Source organism: Rhinolophus hipposideros (assembly GCF_964194185.1).
Source record: "Rhinolophus hipposideros genome assembly, chromosome: 22".
Taxonomy (NCBI): domain Eukaryota; kingdom Metazoa; phylum Chordata; class Mammalia; order Chiroptera; family Rhinolophidae; genus Rhinolophus; species Rhinolophus hipposideros.
The window spans coordinates 23,711,933-23,725,235 of record NC_138068.1 but is presented as its reverse complement, the minus strand read 5'-3'; the positions used below and the strand labels follow the sequence as shown (position 1 = coordinate 23,725,235).

General features: G+C 47.6%; 1 protein-coding gene across 1 annotated transcript; it reads left to right on the top strand.

The window, feature by feature from the left end:
* The first annotated feature begins 5,789 nt into the window (after positions 1 to 5,789).
* On the top strand, positions 5,790 to 11,191 carry TMEM74B (transmembrane protein 74B). Its single transcript, XM_081034083.1, has 2 exons — positions 5,790 to 6,085; positions 10,203 to 11,191. The coding sequence occupies exon 2, from the start codon at positions 10,244 to 10,246 to the stop codon at positions 10,940 to 10,942; it is 699 nt and encodes a 232-aa protein (XP_080890209.1). The 5' UTR covers positions 5,790 to 6,085; positions 10,203 to 10,243; the 3' UTR covers positions 10,943 to 11,191.
* The last annotated feature ends 2,112 nt before the right edge of the window (positions 11,192 to 13,303 follow it).

Below are 13,303 nucleotides of genomic sequence, written 5' to 3'. Positions count from 1 at the left end.
TTTAGATGTAAGGACACATATAGACTGCAAGTGAAGGGATGGAAAAAGATTCCATACAAATGGAAACCAAAATAAGCCGGAGTAGTTATATCAGACAAAATAGACTTTAAAACAAATACTGTGATAAGAGATAAATAAGGGCATTACATAATGATAAAGAGATCAATTCAACAAGAAGATATAACATTTATAAATATTTACATATCCAACACACAAGCACCTAAATATAGTATAAAGTAAATATTAACAGATCCAAAGGGAGAAATAGACAGCAATATAATAATAGTACTGGACTTCAATACCTCATTTATATCAATGGATAGGTAATCCAGACAGAAAATCAGTAAAGAAACATCAGCTTTAAATGGCACATTAGACTAGATGGATTTAACAGATATTTGTAGAACATTCCGTCCAAAAGCAACAGAATATACATTCTTCTCAAGTGCACATGGAACATTTTCCAAGATAGGTCAATATGTTAGGCCACAAAACAAGTCTTAATAAATTTAAGAGGGTTGAAATCATATCAAACATCTTTTCTAACCACAATGATATGAAACTAGAAATTAACTACACAAAGAAAACTGGAAAATTCACAAATATACAGAGATTAAACAAAATAGTACTAAACAACCAATGGGTCAAAAAAGAAATCAAAAGAAAAATAAAAAATACCTTGAGACAAAGAAATGGAAATATAACAGATCAAAATTTATGGGATGCAGAAAAAGCAGTTCTAAGAGGGAAGTTCATAGCTATACTGCCTACCTCAATAAACAAAAAAAGTCTGAATCAAACAACCTAACTTTACACCCCAAAGAACTAGAAAAATAGGAACAAACGAAATGCAAAGTTAGTAGTAGGAAGGAAATAACAAAGACTAGAGCAGAAATAAATTAGAGATTAAAAGACAATAGAGGGGCTGGCCCGGTGACTCGGGCGGTTAGAGCTCCATGCTCCTAACTCCACCGGCTGCCGGTTGGATTCCCACATGGGCCAGTGGGCTCTCAACCATAAGGTTACTGGTTCAACTCCCGCAAGGGAAGGTGGGCTGTGCCCCCTGCAACTAGCAACGGCAACTAGACCTGAAGCTGAGCTGCGCCCTCCACAACTAAGACTGAAAGGACAACTTGAAGCTGAACGGCACTCTCCACAACTAAGATTGAAAGGACAACAACTTAACTTGGAAAAAAGTCTCGGAAGTACACACACTGTTCCCCAATAAAGTCCTGTTCCCCTTCCCCAATAAAATCTTTTTTAAAAAAGAAAAGACAATAGAAAAGATCAATAAAACTAAGAGCTAGTTCTTTGAAAAGATAAACAAAATTGAAAAACCTTCAACTAGGCTCACCAAGAAAAAAAGAAGAGGACTCAAATAAAATACAAAGGGTCATAAAAGCCTACTATGAACAATTATATGCCAACAAATTGGACAACCTAGAAGAAACAGATAAATTCCTAGAAATATACAACCTACAAGACTGAGTCATGATGAAATAGAAGATCTGAACAGACTGATTACTAATAAGGAGATTGAATCAGTAATCAATAATCTGCCAACAAACTAAAATCTAGGACAAAATGGCTTTACTGGTGAATTCTACTGAACATTCAGAGAACTAATGCCAATCCTCCTCATACTCTTCCAAAAAATAGAAGAGGAGGAAACTCTTCTAAACTCATTTTATGAGGCCAGCATTACCTTAATACCAAAACCAGACAAGGATGACACTAGAAAAGAAAATTACAGGCCAATATCCCTGATGAACATAGATGTAAAAATCTGCAACAAAATATTAGCAAATCAAATTCAGCAATACATTAAAAGGATCATACACCATAATCAAATGGGATTTATTCCAGGGATGCAAGGATGGTTCAACATCTGCAAATCAGTCAATGTGATACACCACATTAACAAAATGAAGGATAAAAAATCATTTGATCATCTCAATAGATGCAGAAAAAGCATTTGACAAAATTCAACATCCAATAATGATAAAAACTCGCACCAAAGCAGGTATAGAGAGAATGTACCTCGATAAAATAAAGAGCATACAAGTTCTGACAATTAAGTTTGCAAACTCATCCTAGAAAAAGTGCTACATACCTCATTGCTCAATATCACTACAGTCACCTTCGAAGTACTCCCTTTGGGAAGCTATCACCAACGCCAGTGCCTAGTCCACCCTTCAGAGCAATTTTGGAACTCTTTATCTGGAATGGCCATCAGAGCCGTCATCATATTGCCCTTGATGTCCTGAATGTCATCAAAATGTCTTCCTTTCAATATTTATTTTATCTTCAGTAAAGAAAGAAGTCATTGGGGGCCAGATCAGGTGAGTTGGGTGGGTGTTCCAATACAATTATTTGTTTCCTGGCTAAAAACTCCCTCACAGACAGTGCTGTGTGAGCTGGTGCATTGTCGTGATGCAAGAGTCATGAATTGTTGGCAAAAAGTTCAGGTCATCTAAGTTTCTCATGCAGCCTTTTCAGCACTTCCAAATAGTAAACTTGGTTAACTGTTTGTCCAGTTGGAACAAATTTATAATGAACAATTCCTCTCATATCAAAAAAGTTAGCAACATTGTTGCAACAAGTTCATGAACTTAATTGTCACACTTTGTAGATCACAAGCCCACTGCTAACATTATACTCAACAGTGAAAATTTGAAAGTGATTCCTCTAAGATCAGGAACAAGACAAGTAATGCCCACTCTCACCACTTTTATTCAACATGGTATTAGAAATCCTAGCTATGGAAATTAGGAATAAAAAGGAATACAGGCATCTAAATTGGAAAGGAAGAAGTGAAACCATCACTATTTTCAGATGACAGGATATTATGTATATAGCAAACCCTAAAGACTCCTTCAAAATACGGTTCGAATAAATGAATTCAGTAAAGTTGAGGATACAAAATCAATTACTCAAAAATCTCTTGTGTTTCTACACACTAATAACAAACTATCAAGAGGAGAGATTAATAAAACAATTTCATTTACAATTGCATCAAAAAGAATAAAATATCTAAGAATAAATTTAACTAAGGAAGTGAAAGACCTGTATACTGAAAACTACATGAAATTAAAGAAAGAGATTGAAGAAGACACAAATAAATAGAAAGGTATTCTGTGCTTGTGGATTGGAAGAATTAATATTGCTAAAATGTTCATACTACCCAAAACAATCTGCAGATTTAATGCAATCCCTATCAAAATTACCCTCGAATTTTTTCACAGAACTAGAACAAAGAATTCAAAAATTTGTATGGAACCATAAATGACCCTAAGTGGAAGTATCATGCTTTCTGATTTCAAACAACATTACAAAGCTATAGTAATTAAAACAGTATGGTTTGGTATAAAACAGACCAATAGATCAGTAGAACAGAATACAAAGCCCAGAAATAAACCCATGTCTATATCGTCAATTAATTTACAACAAAGGAGCTAAGAATATACAATAGGAAAAGGACAGTCTCTTCAATAAATGGTGTTGGGAAAGTTGGACGGCCACATGCAAAAGAATGAAACTGGACCACTATCTTACACCACACACAAAAGTTAACTCAAAATGGATTAAAGACTTAAATATAAGACCTGAGACCATAAAACTCCTAGAAAAAAAAAAGGCAATAAGTTCCTTGACTTAGGCCTTGGTGATGATTTTTTTAATCTGACACCAAAAGCAAAATGAACAAATGCAAAAATAAATAAGTGGGACTACATAAAACTAAAAAGCTTCTGCACAGCAACAAGATAACAAGGCAACATACTGAATGGGAGAAAATAATTGCAAATCATATATATGATAAGGGACAACATCCAAAATATATAAAACGCTCATACAACTCAATAGCAAAAATAAACAATGTGATTAAAAAATGGTCACATCTGAATAGACATTTTTCCAAAGAAGACATATGGATGGCCAACAGGTACATGAAAAAATACACTACATCATTCATCATCAGAGAAATGCAAACCAAAACCACTATGAGATATCAGTTCACACCTGTTAGAATAGCTATAATAAAAAAGACAACAAATAAAAGTGTTGGCGAGGATGTAGAGAAAAGGGAACCCTCATACACTGCTGGTGGGAATGTAAATTGGTGCACCCACTATGGAAAACAGTATAGAGGTTCCTCAAAAAATTAAGAATAGAACTACCATATGATCCAGCAATTTCTGGATATTTATCCAAAGAAAACAAAAACACTAACTGGAAAAGATATATGCACCGTCATGTTCATTGCTGCATTATTTACAATAGCCAAGAAATGGAAACAACCTGTGTCCATTGATGGATGAATGGATAAAGAAATTTTGGCATATAGCTATATCTATATATCTACACACACACACACACACACACACACACACACACACACAGGAATATTATTCAGCCATAACAAGAATGAAATCTTGCCATTTGTGACAACATGGATGGACATCGAAGGTATAATGCTAAGTGAAACAAATCAGAGAAAGACAAATATCATATGATCTCTCTTATATGTGGAATCTATAAATCTATAAATGAATGAATGAATGAATACTAAGCTGGTAGACACAGAGAACAGACTGGTGGATGCCAGAGATGAGGGCTGGAGATATCGGGAAGAAGAGTATCCGAGGGAGAAGGAACAGCAAAGGCAAAGTCTCTGAGCCAATACTGTGCATGACTGAGGGAGGGAACCAGGAGTGCTCTATAGGAAGTATCTCATTTAATCCCCATAACCCTTACTAAGTTCATTGCACAGATGAGGAAACTGAGCTCCAGGAGGGGAGCCTTTTGCACAAGGCCACACAGCCATGAGTGGCAGAACTGGGATTCCCTCAGGAGTCTGGCTACATAGCTAGATTTTCTTCCAAGTCCCCCAAAACAGGCCAGGCAGGCCTCTGGAAGGCAGGTAGAGACCGAAGCCTTTTCAACCCTGGAGATCCTGCCCAGAATTCCACCTCCTCGCAGGCCCAAGCATCTGGCTTCCAGGTGGCCTCTGCTCTCCTGGTTGTTGAGGACTGTACAGGCATTTGCAGTAGGACAGATCAGGCTCTCACACGAGGTGGTTTGAGAAGGCAGGACAGGACTCATTATCCGCCTATCCTTCCAGATGGCCGACCACTGCCAACCTTCTCAAAGCCCCGATAGCCTGTATTTTCATGATCCCATTGGCAGAGGCAAACACGGAGGCTCACAGAAGTGAGAAGACTTACCTGAAGCCACGCTGGTGGCAATGGGGTCATCCTAGAAACCCATGCTCTTCCGACCAAACTTTTCTTTGGATTTGTACTGGGCCCCAAAAGAGGGAGTGTCTCTTTAACTCCTGTGCTCTGGGCACCTCACTTGACTCACCTTAATCTGGGACCTGTAAAGGAAAGAAACAGTGAAAGTCACCCCTCCTCACCGCCTGTTCACCCCACCCGTCACGCCGGGCTCCGGGGTCCAAGAGAACACCTCTCTTGGGCTGTGCACCCCACTGTCCACTGAGAAAGAAGAGCAGGTAAAAAGGTGGGGGCCGGGGCGGGGAGGGGGGGGGCGTTCGTCAAAGGCTTCCTTTCAGCCGTCAGGCGGCGCCCTTGAGCCACGGAGACGCACGCATCTGTGAGGGCTGTTCCGACTTAAGGACCCGGGTCCTACCTGGGGGCCGTGTGTGTGCGGGGGTGGGGTGGGGTGGAGAGGACAGGGCTGGGGACGGAAGGAAGATTTTGAGTTTGGCGCAGTCAGGACTCCCCGGCGGAGGGGAGAGACGAGGCGGGGGAGGGGTCCCCTTCAGCACCCACCTCCACGCCCCGCCCCTGCGCCGGGGACCGCGCGCTCGCAGCTCCAGTTCGCCAAGCCCGCTGATGAGCCCTAAGGGGAAGGGGAGAAGGGTGTCCCTCCGCCCTCACCCCAGGCAGACACCCGCCGCCCGGTCCCTCCCGGTGCGAACTCTCCGGGCGCCCTCGCCGGCCGCGCGCGGAGCTCAATCCGCTGCGCCCCGCGATCCCCGGCTCCCGCCCCTTCCCGAGTCCCCCCTCCCCGGAGACCCCGGCTGCCGTGGCCACCGGCGTGCAGCCCCGCGCGGCGCAGGCAGGTACGTGCGCCTCGGCAGTGGCTCCGCGCGGGGCTGGGAAGGGGGCGGGAGCCGGGGAGGGCGAAAAGGTGGCGGCGGGGCCCGCGCCCTCCCGGGCTGCGCCGCAGCGGAGACACCGGCGGGCGGGCGCCCTCGCTCTCGCCGCCGGCCGCCCGGCGCCTCGCCTCCCGCGTGGGGAGGCCCGGCACAGGGACGCTCGCGGAGCGGGGACTGCGGGGACGGCGGGCGGCCGAGGCCCGAGGCGGGGAGGGGCGGCCGCCGAGAACTAGCCTGACCTCGCGGCCCGACCGAAGGACACACGGCCAGGGGACTCGGGCGCACGCGGGTCCTCGCAGAGCCTGGCCTCGCTGGGCCGCCTGCCCACCGGCTACCGCTGCCGCCCGGCTCGGCCTGGCCTGGCCCGGCCGCGTTCGTGGTCAAGGGCAAGAGCAGGGGGTGTGAGCGGCGGGAGGCGGGCAGCCCCGCGCCAGCGCGTGCGGGGAACTTCGGGTATAACCGCGTGGACCTGCGTGTGCGTCCGTGCGCGCCCCGGGGCTTTGTGTACAACTCGTGCGTGTGTGTGTCGGTTGGCTTTTGTGGAGCTTCACGCACGGCCGCTGTGCGTCTGTTTCTCCGCGTGTTAGTGTGCGCGTGTGGGGTGTTGGGCCCGAGTGGGTCTTGGTGGGTCTAGTCGCTTAGATCTTAGCAGTCCTAGGGTGTGTGTGTGTGTGTGTGTGTGTGTGTGTGTGTGTGTATGTAACCAGCTCTACCCCTTTCTGGGTGTGGGTACCAGTGGGGTCCGCGGATCTGTGGGTCCCACCGCGTGGCTTCCCATGTCTGTGGGTGCTAGGCGTGGAAACGGCCCCTAGGGGTGTGAGTGTAGAACTGGGGTGTGCCTTTCCGGTCCTGTTGGACCGCAGATGGAATTGGAGTGTAACTGGTACAGTTGCTGGGTGTCAGCCCCGGACCCCAGCATCGTTGTCAGTTTGTTTCTGCTTATGTTTTGGGTAATTGACTGGGCGTGCCTTGTGTGACTGTGGGTATCTCTGAACCTGTGTGTGAGAGAAATGCTGAGACGAGGCTCCTTTTTCTCCACCCTCTTCCTAACTGGCATCCTAAGGAAAAAGTTTTGGGTTCCTGCTGGTGAAAAAGAGTTCTGCTCCCAGAATTTGGGTGGCCTGGGTTTTCTCTGGGATACAGAGGCATCAATGTGCCCGGCTGGGAAGGTGGTTCCTGGGCCATTCCAGGGGCTGAGTTCTCTGAAGGGTGCTGAAGACCCTGGGGTGGGATGGAGGGTGACATCTGGACACCTACTGGGCAGGAGCAGTCACTGCCAGTCCCTGTTTATGGCTGGGCACTCAGGAAAATGCTTTGGTGCTAAGAGTAAAAAAGCCAAACAACTTACCTCTCCTCTTGGTTTACTGGGAATGGGAGCAGTCTGGACAGGGCCTGGCCTTGAACAGGCCTCCCAGACCCATGTGTGGGAGGGATTGTCTGCCTGAGCAGGTTGCCAAGCCATTCCTGGGGGGTGGCTGTGTTCTGAGCACTGTGCAGGGGGCTGGGGACCCAGACGGAATTTAGACATATCCCTGCCCTCAAGCTACTCATCTGGCTGTTAAACAGTGGGATAAACTAAAGAGTCTAGAATGACAGCTGGAAGAGCCAGGGAGGGAGGGTACTGGCACAAGAGTTTGTGGGTTTGAAGGTTTGTAGCAGTTCTTAGAGATCTGAGTTTCACTCCAGCCCACCACAAGCGTGCCATAGGCTCTCAGCCACCCTTTGCAAATGGAAATAGTAATTCTTGCTTGTGGGGCTAGTGAGGGTTCTATGAGATAATCCCAACGGAAGTGCCCGCTCTAAGGGCCCAACAGGGAATGTAGGTGCCCAGTAAACATTTATTAAATTGAAACTCAGGAGAGAGGGATGTGGTGATAGAAATGGATTGTAAGTGGAAACAGGCTTTGTACGCAGATGAAAGGCTCTGTGTGTGTTAAGAGGTGTTCAATGCAAGTCCATGCTGGAAATAAGATCAGAAAGATCAAAAAACGTGCCTTCCTGTACTGAGGCTCTTTGAGTTTCATTCATTTCCTTCATTTCCACTTCATTCATTTACTCGTTCTCTCTCTCTCTCTCTCTCTTTTTCTCTCGCTTGCTCGCACGCACGCGCGCACACACACACACACAGAACCACAGTGCACTGGAGAATAAACTCAAGCATGGGAGTACAAAGAAACATATAGAATCGTGTGTGTGTGTGTGTGTGTGTGTGTGTGTGTGTGTGTAGACACACTACAGCACATGATTCACTCTGCAACCGGGGATCTCTGTATAGTGTGAGGACTTTGGTCTGTGTGCCTGGGGCCCTGAATGTATGTACCCCCAGGACATCGGTGTGTACAGGGAATAGAGGAGTTCTGCTGTGGGATCAGGAAGTCTACATGCCAGGTGGGGAAGGAGGCAGCAGGGGGACCTGTGGGTAGAGCCCTGGATCTGCCAAAGGGAGTACTCCATCATCAACTCCAGCTAAGTGTTGTTGGGAGGAAATGGGGGCCTAGGGTGGCCAGATTCTTCCATTTCGTAAAAGAAGCCAGGAATCTAAAGTTTAAAATGTAAAATCTTTTGCTTTTTATACCGGGGTGCCAAAACAAATGTATACAAATGGACACGTTGGTCAGCGTTGCTCAAGCAGTAGTTCCCCGTAATCAGAAGTGTCTGGACGCTGCTGGTAACCACTTTGAGCACCTCTTGTAATTGCAGAAGTCAAACGTGACTTGTATTCATCTTTTGTTATTGGTATATATTATTACAATTTTAATAGTTTTTTCCTTTCTTAAAATGTGTATACTTTTTTTTTGGCACCCTCTGTATATTGGCAAATACTTCACCAAAAACAAATGAACAGACCATAAATAAACAAACAAAAAAAAAAGCAAAACTTCTGTGAGCCAAATGTAGCCCACGGGCTGTAATATGTTGTCTTTTGGCAGGAATGCACGTGTGCTGTCTGTCTGTCTGTGCAGGGGTGTGTTCAGGTATTGGGTGGGATATTTCCGCTTTGAGCAGAAAGTGCCCCTTCTCCCCTCCCCTTTCAGCTCCCCTTCTGGGTGCTCATCCAGGTCTCCCCGCCCCACCCTCTACTTGGCTTTGACTTTAGTCATGGCTCTCAAGTATGCTTCCAGTCAGCCCCCACCCATGGCTCCCCTGACCACGTTAGATTCCAGCCTGTACCCCTAGCCTCTACTCTTTTTCTTCTCATTTGTTCTCTACTTACCAGCCAGAGAGAGCTTTCTGAAACTTAGGCAGATGTCAGCATTCCGTGCCCCAACACCTTGCCTCGCAGTTCCTTGGCCTGGCTTTAAGCATCCTTTGAGCGTGGTTCCCAGCTGACCTCTGAGGCACCCATTCCCCGGGCCAGAATACCCACATCCACTGTCATTGCTGGGGGATTTTTCCACCCATCCTCTGAGGTCTGGCTCAAATGCCAACAACTCCCAGAAGCTTCCCTGACTTTCTCCTCTTTGTTCCCAGACCACCTCCATCATCTCCCCCTCCATCCCCCCGCTCCTGGTCATCCTTACTTCATCACAACAGTGTCCACTAATTGAACTGGCTGGGACCTTATGTGCATTATTGTATGAAATCCTCACATCAACCCTACGAGGGAGGCATTTTATGTATTCCCATTTAACAAATGAGAAGTCATATCACTTGCCCAAACTCCAGGGGTGTAGCTGGGATTTGAACCTGCTAGCCACTGTATCTAAATTCCCTTCATCATCATAATAGTTCATCACTGATACTGAGCACTTATTGTTATGAGTGCTTTATATGGATTATCTCAATCCCTACCTCAGGGAGTGGTGGCAGTATTGCCATGTAATAGATGGGAAAACTGAGGCCCGGAGAGGATACGTGAATTGCCCAAAGACGGCCGGTGGTGAAACAGGATCCTAGCACGGATTGGATCTCACTGCTGCCTTTGTTCTTTTCCCCACCTCCCTCTCTGGCAGGCACCCCAGGTGGGAACTGCACGTGACTCGGCCCGCACAGGGCTCGGGGCCCAGTGTGATATCCAGCACCAGGGGGCTCTTGGTAGAGATTTGCTAAATTCCACTGACTTTTCTGTTTTCTCTTCCAGCTGCCAAGGGGCCAAGGGATGAGCAGGGGCCCTTCTTCTCAATGGCATCTCCCCCTGGTCTGGAACTGAAGACACTGAGCAATGGTCCCCAGACCCCAAGGAGACCAGCTCCTCTGGGCCTGGTGGCCCCATCCAGCGATGGTGTGGAGAATGCCTGCTTCTCCTCAGAAGAGCATGAGAGCCATTTCCAGAACCCCGGGGCTGCCAGACTGGGCAGCTCCCCCACGCCCCCTGGTGGTGTCCCCTCATGGCCCCAATCCCAGAGGGATGATCTGTCCCTGCATTCAGAAGAGGGGCCAGGCCTGGAGCCTGTGAGCCGCCCGGTGGATTATGGCTTCGTTTCTGCTCTGGTTTTCCTGGTGAGTGGGATCCTACTGGTGGTGACGGCGTACGCCATCCCCCGCGAGGCCCGCGTCAACCCAGACTCAGTGACAGCGCGGGAGATGGAACGACTGGAGATGTACTACGCCCGCCTGGGCTCCCACTTGGACAAGTGCATTATCGCGGGCCTGGGGCTGCTCACAGTGGGCGGCATGCTCTTGTCTGTGCTGCTCATGGTCTCCCTGTGCAAGGGCGAGCTCTACCGCCGGCCGACCTTCGTCCCTGGCAGGGGCTCCAGGAAAACATACGGCTCCATTAACCTGCGCATGAGACAGCTCAATGGGGACTGCGGCCAGGGCCTGGTGGAGAATGAAGTTGTCCAGGTCTCAGAGACCAGCCACACCCTCCAGGGGTCTTAAGGAGGGGCCTGCCTGATCTGGCTGCTGCAGCTCCAGGGCCACAAGACCCCCAAGGCCTGGGATTTCAGGCTGAGCTCCACACAGGGCCCTGAGAAAGAAGTCTTTGGGGCTGGACGTGGAGCTGGGAGCCTGGCTCAGGCTCCACTGGAGAGAGCAGCCCCCTGATCTGTTTTGTAGCTTCAGGTTTTGCATAAGGTTTTGTTTGGAGGATGGCTTCTGCTGCTAAAAATACAAATGTTTGGAAACTGCTGCCTTTGGAAGATGAGGTTTCTTGGCACTTCTGAGGATTGAGAGCAGTTTGAAAGGCTGCCCATTCTGTTCCTGGTGCCTTTGGGAATTCCGGGATCTCTGTTGTCTTCAGCAGCCAAGTATGGGTGTTGGGCAACTTTGGAGGGACCCCTGTCAGCCCTGACCATCTAAGGTTGGAGATAACAGCGGGGTGACCCTCCCCTCCTGACCTCAGTCCCCCTGACTGTAAAGTGAGGGTTGGACTGGACTACCCCTTGGGCCCCTGCAGGTCTGCCCTAGGAATGGGCACCCGGTATGTGCCTCTGGCCACTCCTTCAGGGGAGTCAGCAGGTGCTAACCATTCTCCGTTCCATTTTCTGGCTCAGCCTTGGCCACCACTGTCAGACAGCCAGCAGCTCACATGGTCCTGCCAGAGTCCCTTAAGTCCCCTGGTGAGGCCCGGTTAAATCCAAAGTTTGCTACCACCTGCCTTTGGTCTTTGTGCCTCTGCACTGACGAGATCTTAGCACACATTTCCCAAGGTCAAGTGCACAGTCTCACCAACTCCTTGAAGAAAAGGGGTCTTTTATATAAGAAAGGGTAAGGGCTTTGTTGTGTCTTTATGGCCATGATGTGGGCCTGCATCATTTCTCCTCCTCAATAGTATGTCTCTTGGGTCTGACTTTATTCTGAGAGCAGAAAAAAATTTTTTTTTTTTATGCTGAATTTGCAACCTCCCCTCCCCCCTTCTTAGCAGTAAAATGCAGCCTAAAATATTTGGGGAGAAATCGGGCACATTCTGGTGGCTTGGAAACTCCAGCCACAGTGATCACAGTTTGTTCTGTTTCTTTTGTGGAGTGTTTCCAGGCTCCATCCAGACTCTTTTTAAACTACTGATGAGGAAAGGAAGTGGGTCCTAGGGGGCAAGGAAATAAAGGTGTTTAAGGACTGGGGGAGGCATTGTGCAGTCTGAATGGCCCCAGAGGGCTTCGAGAGTACATGCCTTCTAGGCCACTGATGTGAAGACTCTAAAAGGGCCATTTCAGTGAGCCTCCTGACCCCCTGCAGGTCCTACTTACTCCATCTCATATGGGCCATGGATCCTGACTGTCTCCTGGGGGTGGGAAAGTGGGGTGGGCATGGGGGCTGTAGACTAGAGCAGCTCTGATTAGTTGTAACCTGAGCCTTCAGGCTGATGAGTGGAACATCTGGGCAGTATAACATCACAGCTTACGACAGATCAAATATCTGCTCCTGCTGGCAGGTTTCGCTAGGAGCAGAAGGCTGGAGGGGACAAGGGCTGTTCAGCTTGGCCTGCCAGGTGCTGTTCGTAGTGTTGAAGGGGTGTGGTTTGAAAAGCACAAAGCCTCAATGTGGTGAAAGATTCCTAAGTCAGAGCTTCCACTGATGTGTCCATTTTTCCCAGACTCCACGCAAAGGAGTGAATGCAGAAAGTGGCATGAGCCTTTCTGGGTAAACTACAGTAGAAAGGAACATCCCAAAGGATGAGCTAAGACCTTTCAATCCATAATGATAATAAAAATATCAGTGCAGGCTGTGTGGATTACTGTGATGGTGGGGGATTCATTTGGAGCCTAAACCTGTTGAGTGGCTGCCTCTGGGACCATCAATTCCTGTTGTTTAAATGCACTAAATTGGATTTAGGGGCTATATCCGTTAGAAGATTAAATCCCAGGAATCTCAGGTTTTCTCCAAGCCAGAGAAGCCTGCTTTGCATCCTAATGCAGAAACCCCTTTAGAAAATGTGTCTAATGGATCGAGGCAGTCATTACCTTGTCAGTGAATTAAGAAAACTTGAGAAATGCCAAAAAACATTTCCCCAAGATCACAGCTGAGAGCTGCCAGGCAGTGGATCAGAAATGGGATTAGAAGGAGTCCGGGAGGAGTGTGGTGTAGTAGGGTGTTGAGAACTTTCTTTACAGGCTTTTTTTTTTTTTTTTTTTTTTGAACATGCCTTACCTACAGGAACTGTCTCTCCCGCCTGACATTCTACCAGGGTCCCCACACCTTGCTTTTCCTGGTGTATTAGAACAGATATCAATTTGGGAGTTAGGAAAACCTGGGTTCAAATCCAGGCTCTGCTGTTTATTTACTGGCTATGTGACCTCGGGC